Raw genomic sequence first — 25351 nt, forward strand, 5'->3', positions numbered from 1 at the left:
TGTTCCTTCGGACTTGCGATAAACTTTTTAATCCTTTTAGTCATCCTGCGTAAGTTGCTTAGACTGCACAGGTCAATATCCTCTTCAACTCACAGGATGGATGTTAGATCTGATCTTCACCGATTTTACAAATACTTTGCAAGCTTGCAGATGGCCAGTTAATCGTAAAAGAAATAACCGTTGATTTCCAAATATCGAAATATCTCTTGTGTTTTACCATAGAGTGAAGTGAAACCACCATTGCTAAAAATCACACCAAGCTTCAAATATATGGAATCTTCTTTGATAATATTTATCAACGTCCGAGGGAAAGAGTAACTATCATTACTGCTCTTTTATATTGACATACAGGTCAGACGGCCTGAAAAATCGAATGCGCGATGAAGCGTAGCAAGTGATCCATCCGTTGTAAGTTAACTCGTTTTATGGTATTTCCTTACTTTAGAACCATTTCACACCATATCGAACATTTTATGTTCTGGAGAAATTTAAACATGATGGCGCTTGAATCATTTGTGTCTTTTTTTTTTTTGTTGGCTTCCAACCAATTTTAAAAATAATCTGGACGCTCTGCTCGACGATTTTTGCCAATTCGAAGAAAGTAACTTCGTAGAAGCTTGCCAGTTTTCGACTGCATCCGTGCGTTTGCCTTTGCATTCGCGTAATCGATCACAATGTAAAATTAATATTATTTGCAATTAAATTTATGGTAGATTTACACCACGCTGATTCGGCGAATATTACAACAGATTACAATCATATTTGAAATATTCGCTCAACCTAGCAATTTTCGACGATATTCGACTGAAATTCGAAACGTTCTTCAGCCCTTTTTGACTTTAAATAATTTATTACGATCATAAAAAGTCTAATAATAAGAGAAAAACTGATAAAAACACACGATATATACCATATTTCAATTTGATCGAAAAAAAATTTGGAGTGGAACGACCTTTTCTTAAATTTCTTCCTGGTATCGAACGATGCAACAAATTATAAATATTCCAAAGCAATGTATAATTTTGTAAATAATGTAAAGCAATAATTCATCCATCCAGAATTCGTGGAGCAAGTTGAAATTATAAATCCACGGTAGAATTCCCATAATTCCCCGAACAGAAAGAATGTTAATTTCATGCAATTTGCTGAGGGCTCCGGATGCATTCGAATGCGCCGCATTAACACGTTCATTATTATGCGTCACGTGCACACGTGTAACGCGCCGATCCTCGCGAGGGACGATGATTTTCCATTTTATGTCCATGTAAACAAATGAAGTGCGAGCTATAGGCTAACATCATGCGTGACACATTATTCGGAATATTCAGTCGACCAATTTAATATAGTTAACACTCGGGCAAACATCACTTCTATTCACCTCATTTGTCGTTTAACGTTTTAACACCTTGTCTCTAAATAAACGAAGTGTACACTGTAGAATGTTACAAAATAGATCACAGATCAAATAGAACACAGATCCTACGTTGGAACAGATGTCTATGCGCCCAATTTTCTCAAATAAAAATTTCCACTGAAGTATTTTCGAAAAATTACTGTCAAAGAATACTCGTTCTCTTCCCCTCTTGCGTTACCAATAGATATTTCATAAGCTCCGATGAATACAAGAGCGTTGTAAAGGGATTTATTCTACCGGAATATTGACTCCACAGTTTCATTTCATAGTAGTCCGTTGCCAAGGAACGGTGCACCAGAGTCTTTAAGCTTCTCTAGGCTAAATCATCAAACAAACCTGACGGTCGCCTATTCCGCGAACTACATGCTACAACAAACGTTTGCACGACTGTTCCCGCGACTCCGATACCCCGATTCCGTGTTCGAGTTTATTAGATCTTAATCGCGGATAGCGCAGAAACAAAAAGGGTCTGGCCCTTTCATAGTCAAATAAACGTCAAACATTAATCCTCCGTTTCACGGGGGATAAACGTGTTCGCGTTCGGTTGTTTGACTTTGTTAATTGGCGAGTTGCGCGGTTTGTTCTCGGCAAACGCGCATTTATCGCTGCATCCGCGAAAAAGCGCAAACACCGTGAAGACCGCCTCGTCGGTCTGAGAACATCCAGCAATGAGCAGCGGAGCTCCTGTTACTTGATTTTTTGTTGGCACATTCTTCTTGATGCTTGAGGCCCCCGCGACCGAAAATAATTTTTTCCAGAACGATTTGAAATTTGTTTTTTTCGTTGAAAAATTTAGGCACCTGATCAGATTTTCGGTAAGGAATTTTTTTCTCGAAAGTGCGTAGGATTTCGGGGGTATGTGTAATGACCAAAACTGATTGTAACTGACCCCCGCAACCGAAAATAATTTTTTTGGAACGATTTGAAAAATTTTTTTTCGCCGAAAACTTTCAGCGTCTACCCGGTTTTTTTTCTCGAAAATGCGTAGGATTTCGAGGGTATATCTATTCACCAAAAATGTTTGTAATTGATCTCCACAGGTAATAATATTTTTTCCAGAACGATTTGAAATATTTTAATTTCGTCGAAAAATTCCAGCACTTACTGAATTTTTTTCTCGAAACTGAGTGGGAATTCGAAGATATGTCTATTTACCAAAAACGATTGTAATTGACCTCTACAACCAAAAATAATTTTTTTAGAACGATTTGAAATCTTTTAATTTTGTCGAATTTTTTACTCGAAAGTGCGTAGGAATTCGGGGGTATGTCTATTCACCAATAATGATTGTAATTGGCCCCCGGAATTGAGAATTATTTTTCCAGAACGATTTGAAAATTTTTTTTTCGCCGAATAATTTCAGCACCGTTTACTGTATTTATCACGTTCACGGATGTGAATATTACGTTAGCGGCACTTAAAATGGAAAATAATATTCGAAAGGTGCATGTCGAGAGTGTACGCATAGTTGAAAAGTAGCTTATTACTTGTTCCGTGACGGGGCGGAAAGTTAATACCGTAACTTTTTGATCTACTCAATCCCGTGAGGCTTCTTCCGCTCTAACGAGCCAACTGACAAGCTCTACTTTATAATAACATTAGCCACCTGTCGTAATTACTGTTCTCGATATAACGAAGTTAAACGAATTCGTAGTCGAACAAGTCTTCAAGTTTGTGGAATGCTGTCGGCGCTGATAGGATAAGAGGTTTCTAGACCAGGGGTCGACAAACTTTTTCCCGAGAAAGGTTGGGTAGCAAATATTTTAGCGGCTCTTTCGCGAGTAAAATATAGAAGGCAATATAACTTTTCATAGTACTTTCATAGTTATTATTATTATTATTACGTTCAACACATTGTATTATTTCACAGCGATGTTGATCAAAAACATCCAAAGGGAGGAAATTTTCAGAATCTTCAATTAGGTTAAGAAGATACGTCCAACGAATGAAGCAATAAATTTTTACTTACCCATTTAACGAGTCTACTTCCGATCAGTTCGATAAATTATATTTTCAGGACACTCTACATAATAATTTCACATAGTTACTCGTTTTACATATTTCCAAGACTCAATTCGTTTATTCCTGCTAACAGATTCGATATTGACCGGTGCATTTGACTATCAATATCGCGATTCGGCCCGATAAATATTGGCTCGTCGAACGGGGGCCACAGTATCGAGAACAATTTTATCGGATTCCTTCTCATTTAATTACAGAAGAATCCAGTGTCAGCGAAACTGCACGCGCACACGTCGCGAATCGGAGGTCCCCTATGAAAAAATTTCTCTGTTGTCCGCGAGGACGTTTTTGTTGACTATTTTTCACGAGTATTCCTCCACGGCGGAATTTCCTCGCGAATATGGAAGTCACGGAGCTGAAAATTTTTGAAAAATTCCAGACTGGCACCGTTGAAATACATCTCGGAGAAAATACACGACTGTTCGAAGATAAAGTCAGAAAGGATTCTATTCAAGATGAGCAACCGTTTCTCGCTTTCTCGTCGACGCTGGAAATATTACGGATGTCACGACGTCGCGATTATTTATTTTCACCTGTGCTCGATGCGTCGACTTTCGTCGTTATTAAATTTCTATTATTTAATTAATTTGTAGATCCATTAAATTGGATAACAGAATGTGGAGGAACATAATTCCAAACAATTTTATTTTTAATATTCTTTTCAAATATATGTGTTAATAAAAGATACGTGAAAGTCTCAAAAAGATTTTGATTAAATAATTAAAGGAACACCTTGCTGTTCGTTGGCAAAAAATGGAGGACGAAAACAAGCCTGGAACGTATTAATCAAGCTTTGAAATCGCGCTTTTCGCGAGGATTCGTAACGACAGGCGAGTAAGAAAAGAAAGTTAATCTCTGTCGGCGAAGGCGTTCGTTTCCCTGGACCTGTCGCGATATATTTTTTTGGACGCGCGAACGGTGCACTCAGCTGGATTTCAATTCGAGAACGGGCGGGGAAAAAGCGCGCGACCAGCACGGCGGAAACGAACGCCGAGCGAACAACAACACGTAATCGAACTTCCGCGGAATACGCGGAGGCTGCAAAGTCTCCGCGGCAAGAAACATGATGCATTACAGTTTCTTTAACTCGGCGAACATCCGCCTTGCTAAAGCGTCGCCATTGAAATTCAAATGTATTTATGACTTTTCTCCGTTGAAAATTGTTTGGAGCGTATTGCACTAAGTGCGCCGCAGTCGAACTTTCCCGTTCGTTCGATCGATCGGTTATACTTTGAAACGCGAGTTCAAATTCGGTATACGTTCTTGGGCACTGCAGAGAATTGCGTGACCCTCGACGAAATAAAAGTTTTCACTTGGAATTTTTATATTATTTTAACTTTACGCAGAGAAAATCACAAATTTTGTAAACGAAATAGCCGGAAATATCAATTATAATTGTATTGTACTTTGGTTAGAAAATGAAAAGTATAGAACGCAAAATAATTAATATGGATGCTCGTGATTAAATGCATTAGTGATCTCTGGTTAGATTAATTTCAATCCTATGAAACGAAACAAGCTACATCGTATTATGCGGATCAGTTAAATGAACATGCTGACTCTGAATTTCAAATGGGATCAACCCCTGTGTCCATTAATTATTGTAAATAACATGTCGACCAGGATTTGCTTAAAACACAATTCTATCCGACACTTTATTTGATAAATCAGGGGACAAATTGCGAAAGTACTTTTTTCTTCTTCTTCTTCGAAGATAAGTTATAATATAGTTAATTCTCCATTATGTTTTCAGTGAATTGTGTATTCACGATTTCTTGTAACTTACGGAATAGTGCTTGATTGAAATTGTAATTGCAGAAGCTGCGACGTAACAATTTCCTACCAAGCCAGTTTTCGTGGTAGAATTTCGAAATTGCTGTTTCAATATCCATAGAGTACTGTTCACGTGACGCGATCCTACTCATTAAATTGTATATTGTCGTGTACGTACGTGGATTAATTTCAATATTTGCTATTACATGTCAGGATGCACGTATATCGCGCAATACAGCGCATTTTAATCGTCTCCTGCTTTCTATGTTTATTCATCATCCATCGAAACGGAGCACACGCGTCGATGCAGGTGTGATTTATGTCGATTCAGAAAATATATCTAGCACGTATTTCATCTTTCACTACTCTCAACATTTATTTCTGTCAGTACACCATCGTAGTTTACCAGCTTGTGGAATATATTTTCCTCGTACAGTATTACCTCGCTTCGTGCAACAATCTGCGTTACGGTTAGAAGAAACGGAGTTACGTCCACCACTGTCCACGTGCTTTCGACTCGATTTCAGCTCCGAATTCGATTTATATTTATTACATTACCAGTAAACTGGTGGTATTTTCACGATGAAAATTACTCGAAACGCGACGTTATTCGGACTATTTTGACATTGCTTTTATTGGGGAAAACTCGCGAATATTTCAGTTCCCATTAGTGTTGATACGCATTTGGCGTCGGTTTAATGCTTCAGTCACGCAGGATCGAGTTTCAAGCTACCAACGATGGAGTATTCGACTCTATAGTGTACAGTTGCTGTTCTCTTTGAGCGACGCGTTTGAGTTCGATCAGTTCGTAGAATGGCTGCCCAAAACCTCGCAACACGAGACCCATTCTAATTTGATTTCAAGAAAAGACGCATCACGGTTTCAATTTAAACTACCCATTCGTATCGAGCGCAGAAATATTCATTTGTTTCTATTTTATCATCAAAGTAATTAATACTCCAGTGAGATGTAACCCGTATAAAGGAACCGCCATGCGATATTACGTTACTCCGAAGAATCAGAGAGCTTTAAGCCCGCGAACCACCAGCACTCGGACTCTTTTCACGCGCGGAACTCTTTGAAACTTCAAATAGCTTCCTTCGGACTTACACCTGTATTTGGCTTCCCTTTCACACACGTCGGTCTTCCGGTTCTTTTACACGTAACTTGCCACCCTCTGTAACGCGGTATCCTGCGAAACTGTGCTTGCTATAACGCGCGAGAAAACCGGGGACAAATGCTCCCCCTCTCACGTTTCTCCGCCATTTATGACAGACTCATCGAACGGGAAGCTATGCATAAAAAATGAGACGTTCGACGCGAGCATCGATTTCTCGAATTTATAAATTTCCCTTCTCGAGGGATTCCGCGCTTCCATCAGCATTTGCAAGTCGATGCCGCTCTGCGAGGGGGGCCGGAAATTTTCAAATTCTTAGCGTTAGCTGACGAATCGTATAAGCGAGAACGAACGGACGCAAATGTCTGTGTTCCTCGAAGATTATGCATACGGAGCGTCATCGGTGACTTTCGAGGATCAGAGACGTCCGCCATTGTCATACGCAGCCTCGATTGCAACCACTTAAACGAAGTTATGTTATTAACCCCAATTCTATTTAGCTTTTCAACCGATCGGTCTTTATTGTTATCGATGAAACGATACAAATTAAATTTGTTGGGCACAAAGTGTGAGATTCATAAATTTTATGTCTCAAGTTTAAAATGTTTAAAAGGTTTCTCTGAAATTCTATGATCGTACGGATATTTGTATCTCGTTAAATAAAAACAAAAGTTTCTAATTTGAAAACACACGCTTAGGGGTAGTTCTGAGAAATTCACCCCGATCGAAGCTTTAATGGCTACAAAACAGAGTTTTACTTTTATTTTTCTTTTGAATAATACAAACTGGTATGAAAGATTTATTCATTGGCGATGTAATTTAGCGTTTTGTCGACAGTGTCACGTAATTTATCCACATTTTGCGAAATAGGGTGTTTCGAAAAATGACTTTAATAATCTCCCTTTGTCAACTTCTCTACTTCCAACGCCCAAAGTTCGTCGCTTGTGCATCGATACACGAACCTTCGCGACCGATCGACATTTCGCAGTATATTTTCGTGTTAACGGATGAAACTTTATCTCATAAAAGCGAGGCAGCAGGTGCCGCGTGTACCTATCTTTCAAACATGTTGGCTTTGACGTAACTCGTTTAAAAATTGCAAAAATTTATAGGAAAACTCGGCTGCCTTCGTGTTACGACCAAATCTGTGACAGTGTAAATAAATCCCGAACTCGTTACGTAATATTTTAACATTATTTGCCATTAAAATATTCCAAAATCAGGTTTACAATTTCTAATTAAATTATAAATCTCAATGTCAATTCTATTTCCTTCTGTGCGTATTTCTCTATCTCAACTGTAAAATAAATATTGGTATAACTTCAAGACGAAGTTTGTAACGATTTCCCGCAGTCGCCACTAGAGGGATACGCTCAACTGTACCTCTCTCACAAGTGCTCCGTGTCTTTAATTAATAAAATTGGTTAAAGGTTAAAGTTGATGTACTCTTGGATCGAATACATCCAGAAAAACCAATCTTATCGAATGTTAAACTGTCTTGCGTTACCGCTTTTAGGAAGAAATATAAATGTATAGAAGTTTTCGAGAAAAAGAGCAGAAAAAATGGCTCGATATGGTGAAATTATTTGAGTTTCGTCGATGGAGTCTGCCAGTGAAGGGATAAGCGCTTATGAGGGGCACACACGTCGAACGGGCTTCCCCGATATGTATTATTTGGCCCAGAATCCCGTCAGAACGTTCGCGGCTGAAAGAAAGGGAGCAATCGAATGCATTCCCTGGCCTTCTTTCGTCGAGCTAGCAGACACACAGACAGTTCCCTCCCTCTGTCGTCTGGCTCGCCTCCCTTCCTCAATACCAATATTGTTAATCTATTCGTTCGTTCTTGGCACGAGATCAGACGAGAGATTGCTACGGTCAACAGCGTAATTCAGTCGCTCGACGGCGTCCCTTTTGCTCACGCTAGATTTAACAGCGACGACGATGCACGGGGCAAGGGTGATTAGACGAATAGGCGGAGGGTAGAAAACATCGACTTCGTTAGGTGTCCTTTGAAAGGGGGCGACGGGGTCGGAGAAAAATTCAGCAATTTGAGAAATGATCAGTGGGTGGGCGGGACGGCAAACATGTCAGTAATTTGAAGTCTTCGCGGAACCTAATTCCCTGTGCTCTCACCTTTTTGCCAATTGACAAGGGTTAGGCGAGTCGGCCTCACCCTCTGAGAAAGTAAATTATCACCCTCTCAGATTATAGCCTGCAAATTGACAGTCGGCAGTTGGACAGGAGACGAGAAACTTTTTTTCAATGTTTGTCGAGTCATTGAGATTTTTATGTAGCGTTCGATTGTTAAGTAAATCTTTTTAATCGTTTGAATTAGAATTTCACATGATTTTACTGAGGCTAACTAAAAAAGTGAAAATGTTTCTTAAGCCTGCCAAATTAAAATCTTTAATTTCAATAGGCTCGTCTGCGTGAGAAAGTTCATAAAATCACGATCAATGAACTTTAATGGCAAAAATTTATCGACGATGGAGAATCTGGTTTTGATTGTTTTAATTTACCTAACCTGGCTAGAACAAGCGTTAATTAGATTCTCAATCACTGTTTGATACAGCAGCCAATAAATTTTCCATCGCCATTATATTGGCGGTGAAATAGGATATAATGCATTAAATTAAAATACATTTAATACATTAAATGGAATACTTTAAATGTCGGAAGATAATTCAGTGAAATGCACAGTTTCCGAAGAGTTTGCTATATTTTTCGTTAGAAAGTATGAAACGACAACCTCGATTAACGTCTTCGAACGATTCGTTGATCTTTACAGACAAATAGAGTTCAACGTAACACGAGTAACTGGAGCAAATATTTTCGCGTTTGATTGGCATCGCGAATCCGGGAGTGCTCGTGTCGGCCGATGAATTTTGCCCCTTTCTGTCCATCAACTTCCGGGATGATCTTCGCGGGATCTGTCAGAAGGCTACTGAAATTTTTCGGAACGTTCGGATCTTCGACATCCACGCGAATTTGGTATTACTCTCGCCATCTATTATTTTTTCTATTAAGATCTTCTGGCAGCCAAATTATAATTAATTTTAATTGTTAAACATTCCAACAAAGGGGCCCAGAAAATTTAATTAAACTTGCAACGACAAGCTTTAAACTAAAGCGCGATATTAGTTTTGATATTTCTGTCGGTAGAGAAAATTCTTCGTAAAATTATTCCGGTCTTCGGGAAACTCTGTCAACCGATTGAAGAATATCGTTCCAAGGGTGAAATGGGTATACGGCAGGAAAGTAGGATGAACAGCATAGCGGAAGACGAAGAATCTTTTTACCACCGATGATCGGGACACTTAATTGCCATTTCAGGCTGGTACTTAATTACAGGAAACGACAACTTTATTCCTCTCGCGAGACACCAAAGCGGGGCTTTCAGAAGAGACATTCAGCCGATTGATTCGCCCATTGGCGGGCGAAGTGCGTGTTAATTGAACGAGAGCAGTGTAGCGCTGAGTTAACTGGAAAATGTCGAGCTGTAGAATTTAGGGCGTGTAACTGCTTCAATGGAGTATGTGACCTGTTCGATAAAGGCAAACAAAACTAGAAAATTTAATACAAGAAGTTTGTCCCATGATCGATGTTGGCTGACGTCGGTAGAGCTGCGTAGATTAGGCTTCTGTTTGCTACGAAACACTATTCAATGTGTTTTATTCTAAATTCATCAACAGTTCAAAGTGGATTTGGCTCGAAAGACCAACTTCAAATTTTAAGTCTTCCTCCGTAGATTCTGACACTCCAACTACAGTAATTTCAAGGTTTTACTTGTTTCTTGGCCTCTGCTGCAATATGCATGGAGTAAATATATGCAGATCTTTAGAAACCGTGAAATTATTAAACACAGCCAGCTGTAGCCCGCCTTGTATATTGTCGTTTAAGCTATATTCTCTTATCATTGCTGTTCATAGAAATAAAATGAAATAGAAAGAAACATGTGCAGTAGAAAACTTTCTGCAACGAAGGTCTTCGAAACAAAAGTGATCAGCAAGTTTTTAGCGAGTTTCTAATCGATGTAACTCGAAAAACTTCGAACATTCAGTTCGTGAGAGTTACTCCATTACAACTGTAATATCTCGCGCGTAAAAGTTTTTAAAATAAGGCGTACGGAAGGTGAGATTATGGGCACAGCCAACGGACACGCGTCGTAAGGCGGTTTAACGAGACAACGGCGTAATGGCGCGAACTTTGAATCGAGTAACACGTCCGCTATCTGTACATTTCAATTTCCGGCGATGGTAATCTATCGATAAAAGTCCGGACACGTGATTCTCATGCAAATGTCTGCAGGGAGTTTACGCGCACCATACGACCCCAAGCATAATTTCTGCATGCAAATACGAGCGATTCATAGCGCGTTACAGTTGTCCCGATTCAGATTTTACAGACGCGAAATATCGGTTAGATCGACGTTATCGTGATTACCAAAAATCCGCAATCCCGTCAGATATCCCGTCAGGTAGAATTTCCTTTGTCTCGCGACGCGAACGAAAAATGTTTATTTCGAGCATGTACGCGTCAATCTATGTATTAACTATTATGTGTTGATCCTTTGTTCTCTATTACAAAATTCGTTAAATATTGATTCGATCAAAAACTGGCTTTCAATATTTCAAACTCTGCCAACGCTAATGAGATATCATCTCTTTTCTAAAATGGAGAATTATTTCCAATTTCAGAAATATTCATTTAAAAAGTGAGGTTATGGGCATAGCCCACGGGCATTTTGCATGGTGCCATGGCGAGACGACTGGCGCGAAATTTGAATCGAGTAACGCGTACTGTCTGTCCTGAAAATCCTGAAGCATTTCTAACGCTATAAATTACGAGCAAAGAAGAAATTAGGGAAAAGTGTACTCACCTTGGTGTAGACACCGGCGCTGGACAGTTCGTTCTCGATGACCATCACGATGATGCCGAACATGCCCATGACGAGCGCGTAGTCGCTGATGCGCTTCCGCTTCTCGAACAGGGCCTTCCGTCTGCCCAGCCGGTAACCGACGTTTGGTTTGTGCTTCGAGCCGGGCCCTATGCTGCCCGATGGGCCCTTTACCTGACCGCCGAGCACGCGGTCGTCCATGTACCGTGGGTACTCCGAGTGGACGCCAACAAGGGCGATCCCGGCATCCTCGCCGGTTCCGGTAACACCGCCGCTACCGCAACCACCACCCCCGCCGACGCCCCCGGCGCCACCCACGCCGCCCCCACCGGCCACGCCGCCGCTGTTCTTCATCGCCCCCGGGATCGAGAGAGTCGACACTGGCTTCCGTAGCTGAAAACATCACCCACTTTTACCAATCCGCACGCAAATTCCATCGAGTGCTAAACAATCCACAGCAATGATTCTTAAAATGAACACATCGGTATTATACACAACGATATCGAACAACGTTGTTCACGTTTCACGTTTCACTGGCTTCGAAGAGGGAATAGAAAGGTCCAATTTACGAATCGTGTCTGAGTTAGGGGGTTCATTTTAAGAATCATTACTGTATTCGTTTTTTTTAAATATCTTCTTCCGTTCTTTGGTTCCAAGGAGCTCCCAGTTGGGGATAGAATCGTGCCTGGGAGTTCGTTTTAAGAATTATCACCGTAATCGTTTTTTAAATATTGTCTTTCGTTCTTTAGTTCCAAGGGGGGTCCCAGTTGGGAGGGATAGAAATGTTCAACTTACGAATCTCATCTGAGGGTTCCTTTTAAGTATCATTAGTCTAATCGTCTTTCACGCTTAAAATTTAGTGGTCCTATCTGGATTTAATCTTGGGAATTTGTTTAGCTCCTCCATGGCAGTCGATGATTAAAGGATTTTTTAAACCAATATAAAACACTGGAGATCTCGGTTTGAGTGGGTCACGAAAAATATTGCCAAAATATTACGGTAATACTACGTATAAAGTACACTACCGCGTTAAAGCTTCGCGTTTGTTTCTAGCGATCAAGAGCTTTCCGAGAAGATTCTCGAGATTGATCGAACGAGCCATAAATCATATTTTCGGAGACTCAAAGTTGAAGAAGTCGTTTCAGTGAGAACGTCGAGGAATGTAATTGTTTCGTGGAAGATGATCGATTCGTCTGCGTCGAAAATGACGATGTTTCGTCAGAACGCGGATCACAATGACGCGCCTGTCTCGCCACGAGCTACCCGAACGATGCTTTTCTAGGTTAATGCCACTACAGCTTGTCTGAGAAGAAGACTAAAGCAGCGACGACTCGAAAGAAATGCGCGAACGCGTCGGTGAAATGCTCATCGCGGCGTGACTCTACCGTTCTGTCGGCGATAGTACTGTTTAAGACTCTTTGAACGTGGAATAGATCGCATTGCCACGAAATATGATTGTAATCTTCCAAATCGTGATTGACATTTAGGATCTTCAACGATTCCAAATGGTAATGGCGACAGTTAAAGATTGAGCAGCCTCGATAAGTGTCCCTGATTTTGCCTATTTCGACATTCCATTGTGTGGTTGAAAGCAGGGAAAAACTGTGTCGATATATTATACAGAGGGGGACGACACCTACGGTCTTATTTAAGAGCGATACAAGAACGTGCGCCAGCATGTAAACTCGTGAAAAATGTCAAGAACGATAGAACGGGCAACGAGTAAACTGACGACGGGACTGCATCTTTCGCGAACGACCTGTGATTCGAATCGGGCGGAAATCCGGTCAAGGAACAGACGATCGACGTGTCTCGTTGGAATCTCGATTCGAACTGATTGATCGCATTTAGTGCTCACGGCAAGTGGTAAACGCCGAGGTGAGGGAAACCCGTCGATTTCGCCAGAAAATATGTCTTTTAAGGTTAATCTTACAGGGGATGTAACTTTGGGCCATACAGCGAGTAAAGGTGATTTTAGAGGACGATTTGTTTCTTTAGAATTTTATCAAAAAAGATATAAAATACCTTAGAGTGGCTAAATTTTCATTTTTAAATATGGAAATGTCGATCTAGTAACTGTTAGGCAGCCATTTTTCGAAAGTTCGATTAAAAAGTCGGGACGATCCCCATTTACTGATTTCTTTCTCAAGGTACATATGCATTTTCCGGTCGAGCAGTCTCGGAAGACCGGGTTCGTAGATGGAAACAGACAAAATGCCAATGGGGGAATATAGGGCGGTTTCCTAAATCCTGAACCGCCTCTATGGCCTGTCTGGGACCTGTGGATACCCTGTACAGCGCGGAGTCCTTTGTACTAGGAAATCGGTCCATAAATTCTGTCCTTTCGCACTGTGCGGGCTCACGACGCGTCAAGTGCCATTCAGTGAGCCACGAATAGACGGTTTTCTCTGAGATACTGTTAACTGGTAGTTTCCAGACCCCGATTCTCGGAGAGACGTGTACAGATCGAACCGTGAACGACGTTCTCAAACATCGAATCACACCCAGCAAATATCGTAGATTTACGCGAACGATAATTTTGATATCCAGTAATTTAAACCTAACGAGAACTTGACATTTTTCATCCGAGAGGCTTCCGGAACTGCGAGGAACGAAACATTTGAACGCGAAATACACGGAAAAATCGTAATCCCGGCTAAAAACTTCATTCTCGACGATGAATTTTCGTTCTGAAAGTAGTGCAGCAGAGGCACTTAAATAGTCCTCTCTCCCACCTTAATGAGCAGAAGATGCAGCCGCAGCTGCGACGACTACGCCATGGAGATTCAACTTCGTTTACCCTCGGGAATATCAACCGGTCCGTTTCAATTACAGTCAATCTCCTAACCTGGTTACGAGTTCATCATGTAAAACCTTGCTTTATCAAAATGACGTGGTTTACGTTTCCGTGAAAAATTCGCCTTCGAACACTCGACGGGCTCGGTCGGTTTAAGTAGTATGGCTCAACCATATCTCTGTCCATTAGTCTTTATTTTTACTTACACAGCTTGTGTTGATTCTGCATGAGAATAGTAAAAAAGATACGGTAGTACTTTACGGTAGTAAAATTTTTAGGGTTTCACGCAGTTTAAGTAGTATGGCTCAACCATATCTCTGACCATTGGGTCTCCATTTTGACTTATACAACTTGTGACAATTCTACGCGAGAAAGGCAGTGAAGAAGGCACGGTAACATTGTTCGAATATCAGTTTAAATAGTCTCCGAAAATTTCGAGTTCAGTTTAAGTAGTATGGCTCAACCTATCTCTGACCATTAGGTCTCCATTTTGACTTATAAAACTAGTGACAATTCTACACGAGAAAGGCAATGAAGAAGGCACGGTAACATTGTTCGAATATCAGTTTAAATAGTCTCCGAAAATTTCGAGTTCAGTTTAAGTAGTATGGCTCAACCATATCTCTGCCCATTAGTTCTTTATTTCTACTTACATTGGCACACGCTGCTCTTGAATCTAATTTATCATGATCCACTCATTTTTGTTTCACCATTTGCGTATAAGGACGATCCACGATCACAACGGGGTAATTATGCGATTATAGAACGTGAACGGTTTTACGGATAGTCGACCTCGTGACCTTTTCCGCGAAGCCAAGGAATGAGGTAAGACGGGTGTTATTGAGAAAGGACAGAAAGGAGGATACAGAAATGGAGGGTGGTAGTCATGGAAACCGTTCCAAGAGACTACATCTTCCTTGATCTAATCATTGATTGGCTGTGGTAATCTTAAACTTCTAGTCCTGACGGAGTTCGCGCTTGAGAACCGGTTTCGACCGCGGCGACCAACAAGTCCTTAATCGCGCGTACGATGGAGGGTTACCCTCGATTCAAGGGAATTTCATTGGCAGACGGAGCTCGTCGCTCGACGTCATCGAATCGGTGACGCAATGATTCCAGCAGGAAAGTTCGTGGGGAATTTTCAGCGGTCCGTCTCCAAGATGGCGCGACCTCGTCGAGCTCTGCCAAGTCTTATAACACTCCTTTGGCCTGTTACGTCAGTAAATATTGAATTTTTTTGTTTGCGAGATTCCAGTGGAAAATCGAACCTGGATTGCCTGTCTGCGAGTCTATTCGTACGTACGCAACTTTCTATTTTTATCTGAGTCTGTTCTATTTGATCTGAAATTAATTCTAGATTTGGATATGAAATCGGAAATCGTGATAAACCGTGACAACTTTATAAAATGTAACCAGAGTCTATCAAGTAGTAATCGATACGAAAAATCGGACATTTTCTCTTGTCTGAGGCAATGTCTGTCTCAAATTGTTTTGTTTTATTACGCGCAACTTTAATTACTTTTTGGTTAATAAGTTTCAAAATAGATGTTCGTTTTAACGATTTCGTTTGAACATTTCCACGTGGCGCGTCATAAACGTAAATAATAGTTTGAACGTAAATTGAAATCATTGTGGCCTTGTGCTCGTTACAATTACGAGCTTGCCATTCCCATTTTAACGAAGTTCGGAGGTATTATATTCCGCTTATGCACCGCGTACACAAACATTTGCCAACGTTTCGATACACGCTTTGAATTTCCCTCGTTTCGGAAGAATGTTATCCGATGTTTACCTTTTGTAACAGCGCGACGAAGCTTATAAGCGCCAAGATACACCAGCAACCGATCCTCTAATTATTTCGAGCACCGTGCAATTTCACCACCATCGTAATATTCCCGAACCCAGAGCGTTTGTATTGTTACCGTTCAAACAGTTCGCGCAGCCATATATTTAGCGGTTGAAAAATCTAAATTCTAAAATAAGAATTTCATATATTCTTAAATTGTCTTTCCAGTTCAAGGGTCAAGAAGAATGTTATCGAGGGAGTAGTAAATAATCCTCAGGCATTATTTACATTACTATCATAAACAGTATATAATATATTTTGCATACATTTTCTACTTATGTTTCGTTAGAGAAAATATGTCCTTGTTTAGTACCATTTCCATGGAAAATAATTTTACAGTTGCAAATTGGAAAACATAAAAGTGTTATTTTTGTTTTATCGATGATTCGTTTTGAAATTGGCGGTGATTCACGGCCAATATCGGGAGGAAGAACGACGAACGTTAGCGAGGGACGATCGTAGGGTATCATCGGAATGTGGCCTGAACAAGAATCGATCCGAATAATTGGAAAGTCGAACGTTTTCGCGATTTCACAGCTCGCGGGACTGTCGATCGCGATTACTTCGCGCGAGCACTTAATTAAATTCCTGTTTGACGCTCCCTCCGGTTAGCCCGGTCTACGTGATTTCAAGTCACAGGCTCGCTAATTAGTATTTCGCTTGCAGTACGAGCTTATCGAGCACCCCCTTTTATCGGCCATCGTCAATCTTCGACCCGATGCCCTCCACTCGAGCGCGAATAAAGGAAGCTGCTGCGCTCGCGGAAACACAGAAGGGGAATCGATCCGATCGTCTGCGTTTTACGTCGACGTTTTCGGTCTCGCGAGGTCTAGCACGCTGCCGGCCCGTCCTTTGTTGTGTATCGATGCAAAACGTCAGTTCCGCGCCGTCTACGTATTTCCGTTTCGTTCTACCCCGTTGTTTCACTTTGAATTTCCAAGGCATTCCACGCGAAACGCGAGCCCTCAAATTTTCCATCAATTACCCGTTCCAGCGTGACGGGTCAATCCCCATCCGGCTACTTCCACCGAAATATCTTCCAGGACGATATTTTTACTGCAATAATCAATCCCTTTCCCCCTTTGATTGGTCAAAGAACGATTAAGTACGATACATGTAACGTGTCTGACCATTGCTCGATATTTCTACTGGATATTTGAAAGCATCGATGTCTGCACAGCAAAAATGATCGATAAAACTTACAGATATCGCCCAATGTAACGTGTGTTCTTAATAATAGTAAAAATAAACGTAAAGAAAATCGTAATAAATTTTTTAAGCTGTTTCACAGAACGCAAAGACGCTTCGACGTTCATTGCTGGATATTTGAAAGCATCGATGTCTGCACAGCAAAAATGATCGATAAAACTTACAGATATCGCCCAATGTAACGTGTGTTCTTAATAATAGTAAAAATAAACGTAAAGAAAATCGTAATAAATTTTTTAAGCTGTTTCACAGAACGCAAAGACGCTTCGACGTCCATTGCTGGATATTTGAAAGCATCGATGTCTGCACAGCAAAAATGATCGATAAAACTTACAGATATCGCCTAAAGAAAATCGTAATAAATTTTTTTTAGCGGTTTCACAGAACGCGAAGACTCTTCGTCGAGTGAAGTAATGTTTTGAGCATTTTCTGTGTTATTTTTTAATAGTTTTCGACCGCGACCCGTCACCGGTTTATCGACTGCGTCCGGGAGTAACGCAAGTTTCGCGACCGAAATTTCCCGTTCCAGTTTCGACCCAATAAAAGACAAACTCCGATAAACGCCTGTAAATCTAACTCGAGCGACGCGAAACGTCGCCGACAAACGGGCGCGCGGCGTAGTCTGTATTAAATTCAATCTCGTCTCAATTTCAATTTCGTAATCGCCGCGGGAACGCCGCCCCGGGGCGGCAACTCGTTTCGCGCTGCACGGATTATTCCCGTCGACGCTCGAAAACTTTCTTCCGCGCCTGTTTAACAACGCCAACTTCCGGAAGATCCGGCCCGCGATTGGGTAGCTTTATTACCGACTGATTTACTCGTTCGTTATACCTGACCCCCGCGTCGACTCGCGATCAGCGGAACGAAAATGGCGACGTTCCGGGAGCTCCATAAATAATAAAAGTTATTTGCTTTTTCTTTTTCTTTGTCGTAAATCGGTGAATTGAAATCCAAGACGCGATACGTTGGTCAAATATTGATGTTATCTCGAGCCTCGGGCGGGAGAGTACGTGTTCGGAAAGCACACGGCGCAAAAAATCATATTACTTCGACGAGACCAATACGGGAGCCTGATTTATTATATATCAAATTTAAATAATTTCGTTCGGTGAAAGAAAATATTTGCATTAAAAATCCTACGGTCACGCGATTGTTGGATGCTTAGATACGAATAAATATTGCATCGTTATTCGAACATTCGCGATCGTCCAAATTACGAAAAGTCAAGAGATCATTGAGGTTAGGTTTCAAAGTAATTCGTTGAGCCTTGGTTTTTAATACTATTATATAATATCGTGTTTTCATCTAAACTTTCACATTTTACTTGTTCCTTTCCTCGTTATGAAGAATAAAATAAATGAGGGAAATCGGAGACTATCCGCGCATCAGAAATGTATACTATTTCATTTCACAAATAATTACAGTTTACAGCTTCAGTACGGAAAGTTTTGTATGGAAACACGTGTTTATATTTTCTTGTTAGACCCTCTAAGACCACCCATTACTAAACTTCTGTCTTAAAGCATTAATATATATATATATTTCCTTCCTCTTAACCCATTCTACCTTCTGTTCCCCTTTTAGTATAATGTGCTTTAATCATGGTAGTTTGTTTTCCTTTTAATTACTTCAGACTCTAATAACAGTCTCTTCCAGAATCTTCCCTCCCCTATTACATATATATGCTAATCAGAAATTCAAATATGAATGTTTAATGTATATGGGAAAATGTAAATATCAACTTGTGTTTGCGTGTAGTAATCTTACCATTATGTTATTATTATAATTATTTCAGTAAACGGGAGCAAACAGAAGCTTCGGGTGGATAATAATTTAGGGGTTGATTGCACAAGCCAGAACGAAATTTTACTTCTTAGCCTGCAAAGAATTAATTTTCACGAAAATATACATATTAGGACCCCTCGATTACATTTTAACTACCGAACAAAAAGTATGCATAATATTTAATTAATTTATGTATAGTTTGGCTAAGCAATAATGAGGTTCAAGGGAGGCCACAACAAACTAGGTGGGAATAGAAACTTTAATCAGATCTGAGTCGTGTAACTGATATTCTCGCGAACCTGAACGCATGTTTCAGCTTACGAGCCATTGACGAATCACGAACAACGAGCTAATTAATGCCACGGTAAGACGTACCGGATGGAGAGCGACCGTACTCTCGTACAGTGCTCCAACACAGAATGAGGAGTGGCGGAGATTCGAAACACCGCGTTAACCCCATCCGTCGATTTGCGCACGCACGTTTCGAGCTTCACTTTCGTTCGACCGAACTATACACGTCTACGGCTATTAATCACGATTGCATCTGAACGGTCCAACATATCGTAATTCATATTTAAACTCTCCGCTCTCGTCCACGTACCTGATTTAAATTTTAATAAAACCGATCCACGAATATGGACAGTTATGCAATATTCCGATTGCTGCAATTTCAACAAACCTTTGAATCGATTTCTATCACAAAGAGTCGAACGTTTGAAACCCAGAATCGTTCGAGAAGGGTGGCAGTTTTTGTTCAGCGGGAAAAATTCCCGCGTGTCAAAGAGCTCTAATTGTTCGAGGTCTCTCTTTCTTCCGGAGGGCCGTCTCGTCGGGAGGCGTTAAATACCCTGAAACACTTATCGCCAATCTCCGTCCGTTGAACCGATTCGATTTCGCTCCACTTTTCGACGATCTCCTCGAGGCGAGCGGATAATCTCGTTAATGGAACCCCGGACCCAGCGTCCCAGAAAGAAACTGGTATCCGCGAGAAGACAAAGGGCGAACAATATAACCGGCTGCCGATCATTTCGGTTGATACGTGTCCGATATGATCTCCCGACACGGCGAGAATATCGTCCCGCGAACATATCGCGGATCGCTGCAATGGAATTTTACCGAGCGCGATAAACTCGAATTATCATGGCTCGCGGAGGTGTGAACGATGGATGGGCGCATAAACTTTTCGTTCGTCGACTGGTGAATAACTGGTGAATAACCAAGCAAAAATGTCTATTTCGTTGGTACTGGATAATGTATTTAATCGTTGAGAGGTTCTTACGCTTTGGAGCAAAATGATCCTTTACGCAAGATATGCATATCCATTCGTGGGCGGACATGTCCATTACGTTAGGGAATATTTAACTCTAATATAATGTAGTTTATTAGCGAATGTATGTATGATATATCACTTGTACGATATTAAAAGCGAAATTAATATACCGATTCGAAAATGGACCGTTTTATGCCCGTGCAGCTCTGATGAATCGAATACTACGTGCCTTAATATCTGAAAATTTAATATGTAGAATGACAGTTCGGCTAATAACAGAGAGAATTAATGTCGTTGCTCGTTAAAGCAAATATTAATACGAAATGTTAATCTTCACGGCTGATGAAATTTCATCTCGTAATGTATCGCGAAACGGGTCCCGGCGATGAATATCGGGGACGAATATCATCGAGGTTATTCCGACGGAATTTTTCCTACGAAATTCTAACTCGATCTTCGAGCTCGGCCAATGTCGATATAGAAAAGGATTCGAAGCGAAATCGCGTTCAGAATATCCGGTCGGGGATTAAGAGATTGCGGTCTAATTTTATGTATATATTCTATAACCCGTGCCCTCTTTGCATTTTAACGCGAGCCTTCTCCTTCATTGAATTTTGGCAGCCTTTTAAGGATCCTTTTGAAGCGTCGCTCGCCCTTGCCTTCGCGTAATAGTGTTTTCGAAGCTTGAGCATTTTATTGAAACCCTATGGACAGACGTTATTCCGTCATTCGTTATTAATAAAAGATAATATAAAATTAAATATTCGTTATTCTCTTCTATTTTTGTAACTTTCTCTCCGAGACCTCGGTTCAACGTTGCCCATTTTAATTTGTTCCTTCCATCCGGTATTTTGTTTTATTATTTATTGAGAAAAACATTTTTGATAGAATTATATTTGAAACAACCTCGATTGTAAAGATTCCAGTGGAAAACGTACATACGCGATGATAAGGCATTCGTACGTTTAGTAACGTGTTTTAATGATGCATACACATTTCTGTATTAAAATTCGAGTTTAACCTCGGTTTTCTCATATATTTTGATAACGATAAAACACTAGGGATTCGTATTAGCGGACACGAACAGAGTAAAATGGCTTTTCACATTTTAATAACAATTCAGAATATCTCTCTCGAAGAAAGTTACTTCTATCTAGATTTAACCTGAATACCCCTTTCATAACTCCTTAATTCCAGATCTCTCGTTAATAAGATTTTTTTTCTATTACCCCTCATCCCTCGCAGACTGTTCCGACCGTATAAATTGTTCGATAATGGTGAATATATTACCGATAACCAGAGATAAAAATCGACAAAATTATTTTATCATTGCATTGTCAAAATAGAACAATCTTCCATCCTTCGTTTGTTAGGAATAATATTTGATAATTTCACTTGTTGCGACGATGTCTATAAGCGCCATGGAAATACCTATTTTTTTACCACTTTTAAAAATTTCCATTCATCATACTTCCGGTCCCCAAAGATTCGTGCACCAAGTTTACCCAAGACGTTCTGCAGTTTAACTGGCAACTTGCAAATTTCTTTCGACAGAAACTTTACGGTCCCGCTCCACGTGATACGTTCAACGTTCCATTGCGGATCGGAAAATTCGCGTGCACTTTACGAGTCCGTAGAATGCCCCTACGAGAAGGAAAAAGAATTCAATTCACAAACACACGTTTCACGGCAACGAATCTACCGTGTTTGCCAACGCAAAAAATTTGTTTTGGACATTTTTCAAATTGGAAGATAAAAAAATTCTCGAGTTTTCTCAAGGTATACTCTAAAAATAAAGAATGAGTCATTGTAAGATCCGTACAGTGTCAGTGAAAGTATCAGAAATTTTGTCGAACTGTTTCGAAGATTAAGACGAATGCATAGATCGTTGACTTTGCAGTCAAAAGGCAAAAGTTACACATTCTTCGGGATCGAAACGCCGAGATTTCGGGTTTCTCGACGAAAATCGCGAGAGTGGAGGTTCCACGGAACGGTCGAAATTTAATAACACCGGAGTCGCCAGATTGGCCTGTTCGTCGAACCGACAGTTTCGTTCCCTTGGTCCTGCGTTGGTCCTTTCTTTCCTGCAGTTTCGCGAGCTTTCGTGGCGAGATTTAGGTCAGTGGCGCGGAGTCGCGGGAGATATTGCTCGCGAGCTAGGAATGGGTGGATGCAATTATCCTGCCAGGTTTTCCAGCTATTGCGTTCTTACGAGCGCCGCTTCGTTTCGTTTTCGTCTCGTGGCTGCGCGGAAGACCGCGACGCTACCGCGAATCACGCTCGTAAATCTGCGAGTTTTACGTAATTCTTCTTACCGTGGCTCGGAAACACTTCCTTCCGCCATGTTTACACGTTGCTGCGTCAATATAAAGAAATTAATGTCGTATGTCGATTTAAATATCTTACTCTGTTCACGTGATACAGTAAGGATTATTAAAATGAACACCTGCGATTCGTATGTTGAACATCTATGCCCCTACAAGCGGAGGAGGAACACCAGTGAAGCGTCAAAGACGATTACAGCAATGATTCTTGAAATGAACACTAGTGATTCGTAAATTGATCATTCTAGTTCAATTTACTTAACTAGAATTCTAGATTTCTAGTCGTAATTAAAGAAATATATTTGACTGTTAGAATTATTATGAAATTTTTCTTATTTGTATTAAATTTATATTATTTTATAATTGTAAAGAGGACCGCAAAAGAGAGATCAAAAATATCATTAAGAGATTTACATTTCGTTAATACGGATATCGTATCTCATTTGCTTCTGTTCGAATCAACTGTATTTAATCGGATAATCTGGCTTTTAGTCATAGAATATGCTATCTGAAAGTAAAATCGCGAAGTTGTGTTTTTATCTCGCGGTTTAACAGGATTTACTCGCAGGATTGTTCGTCGAACATTTCGTCTGAGAATCATCCACGACGAGGCAAGCTTGAAGTTGTCGAAACTTTGTACTGCAGTCTAAGAGAAACTTTCTTCTCGTTTAGGTAATCGTAAAAAATTTCCAGGTCTCTGTAAGAATTCTTTAAGCATAGCAATACTTTGATATACAACTGTATCGCTGCTAAATAACACAGTGAATAATTCTCGGTGACTGGAGTAAGGTGATATTCAGCATAATTATTCGATAATCGAATGACCTACCTTGTTGTACATTCAATAATATGAATACATTGATATTTTTAAATATATTAGTGTCGGTATTATGTAAATGAATTGAGACGGTAATGATGCTTGATTAACATAATAATTTCACTGACAGTGCATACCGTGGACTAAAATTAACCTTATTTCGTCAAATTTAGAAAGGTTTAGGTAAAATGCACTTCAATTTCTTCCATATATGTAGTATAATAATTTATTTCCTCCAAATTGCAAAAAGGAATTTTATCTATTAATATAAAATGATATTTTCATATACAAGTTTTATTTATTCTTAATGCTGTTGATGTACTTTAGTAACGTGTAATGATATTTTTATAAGATAATAATGTATCGATCAGACACCAAGTCAAACAATACTTGAAACAAATTGTAAACAGTAGACCAACGCGTAATTGCAAATTTGGTTTGCTACCTTTGCATAACGTGTAATGGACATTAACAGTACAATATGGAATGTAAACGTTCAATTTGACGTTGCTGATACTAATTTAATCCAATCTACTCTGAGTAAATATGCATAAATTTGAACATACAACGATGTTTCGAATTGATAGCAAACATAAAAGTGACCTTTTCAGATATATTTTATATTCTAAAGTATAGTTCCTTTTACTATTTACTCTGTAGTTTATATAATACCGAGTGAAAGAAATATTATCGAATTTGTAAAAAAGAAGAAGCAATGCAATTCTGAATGTTTCAAAAGGAAACAAATCTTCGTACGAATTTTGTTTCACAACTTTTTGGCAGATCGAAACTAATGTCTCTTCCTCTAGTTTGCGAAAATGAGTGCCGCGAAACGATAAAAAATGGTGGAGCAGCGGGTCCAGGAATATTCATTTTCAAAGGCAAACTTCCTTCTCAAAAACGAAATTTTAGTGACGGGACCCATTGATATTGGTCAAAATTTATTATCTGCCCCCTGGATCTTAAAATTTCTTAAGAAAATAACAAAATTCGAAGAAAACAAGTTACGAAATTCTGTATGCTTTGCTTTATATCTCAGAAACGGATCACCAGGAAATTATGAAATTTGGACTTTCTCTATCTTCCGTTCGAAGCTTTCACTATTTCGTTTTTCGGTGTTAATATTTTCCTTTAAATGTTTCGACGGTTAAAAGCGAAAAAATTCGAAACTCTCGAAACAACGGCAGCTTATTTTTTATTCCATAGAACTTCGTTGATCGAAAAATATACGACAGAACGACGGCGCCGTATTTCGTACAATTTCGTACAAAACACCGATTTCGACGCTTCTTTTCCCCTCGTAACATCATCCATTGTGCGTTTATAGCCGTTTGTTTTCGCCCGGTTATTGTTTCTTCGCGATCGTAAAAAACTGGGGAATGATAAATAGAGGGGCGCCACTTCCGGTAACTATTTCGCGCGAATCACGCTCCTGATGTCCTGTTTTTCCCCGAACACGATAAGTTATTAAATGCATGACGATACGGATATTCGCGCAATCTCCGCGGGAATAACTTATCTTTCTGCTTTGTTCCTCGAATAATAAAACGGGAGGGAACGCGAAAGGGGCACGAAAAAATTCGAAGCACATCCGCGAACGCCATAAAGTCGGAAAATGTTGAAACTCGTGTCTCGCGGTAATGGATATAGGCGTACATCAGCGTGATATTTCGCTTACACGTAGAATTATTTTTTAATGGAATTCCTCGTATTTCTTACGGCTCTCTCAAACAAAACCTGTGAAATGAAAATGCAAGGAACACAGAGCTCGAAATCTTCTCGTATTCGAGCAATTACGTTTCACGAACATTAATAATGACACACGAAACGTTAATTCGATACGGAGGGCCAATCGAAAACGTATAACGGGCGTAATTGCTTTTACCGATCGTTTCAGAGTTTCATACGAATATTATTAAGTTACATTGTAATTTTCTGCAATAATTTTAATTGTTCCGGTTCAATTTGTACGCAAAGACCTCGCGAACTTTTCAGTTTTCCAACTCGTACAGCACGTTCGATTATTTCATATTATATATGATATTTTCTGCGCTAAAAGTCCAGCGAAACTTTGTCTACG

The 25351-nt window shown here is 40.0% G+C and overlaps 1 protein-coding gene across 1 annotated transcript in view; it reads right to left on the bottom strand.

Annotated features, from left to right (window-relative positions):
* Positions 1-25351, bottom strand: part of LOC122404818 (small conductance calcium-activated potassium channel protein 2) — a 246231-nt gene that overhangs the window by 64592 nt on the left and 156288 nt on the right. The window contains exon 5 of the mRNA XM_043409070.1: positions 11206-11616. Within this exon, the coding sequence (XP_043265005.1) occupies positions 11206-11616 (411 nt within the window). The remainder of the gene's footprint in view (positions 1-11205; positions 11617-25351) is intronic.

The sequence above is a fragment of the Colletes gigas genome, unplaced genomic scaffold (genome assembly GCF_013123115.1).
Source record: "Colletes gigas isolate AHSC1104 unplaced genomic scaffold, ASM1312311v1 Colletes_gigas_Sc00003, whole genome shotgun sequence".
Lineage (NCBI taxonomy): Eukaryota > Metazoa > Arthropoda > Insecta > Hymenoptera > Colletidae > Colletes > Colletes gigas.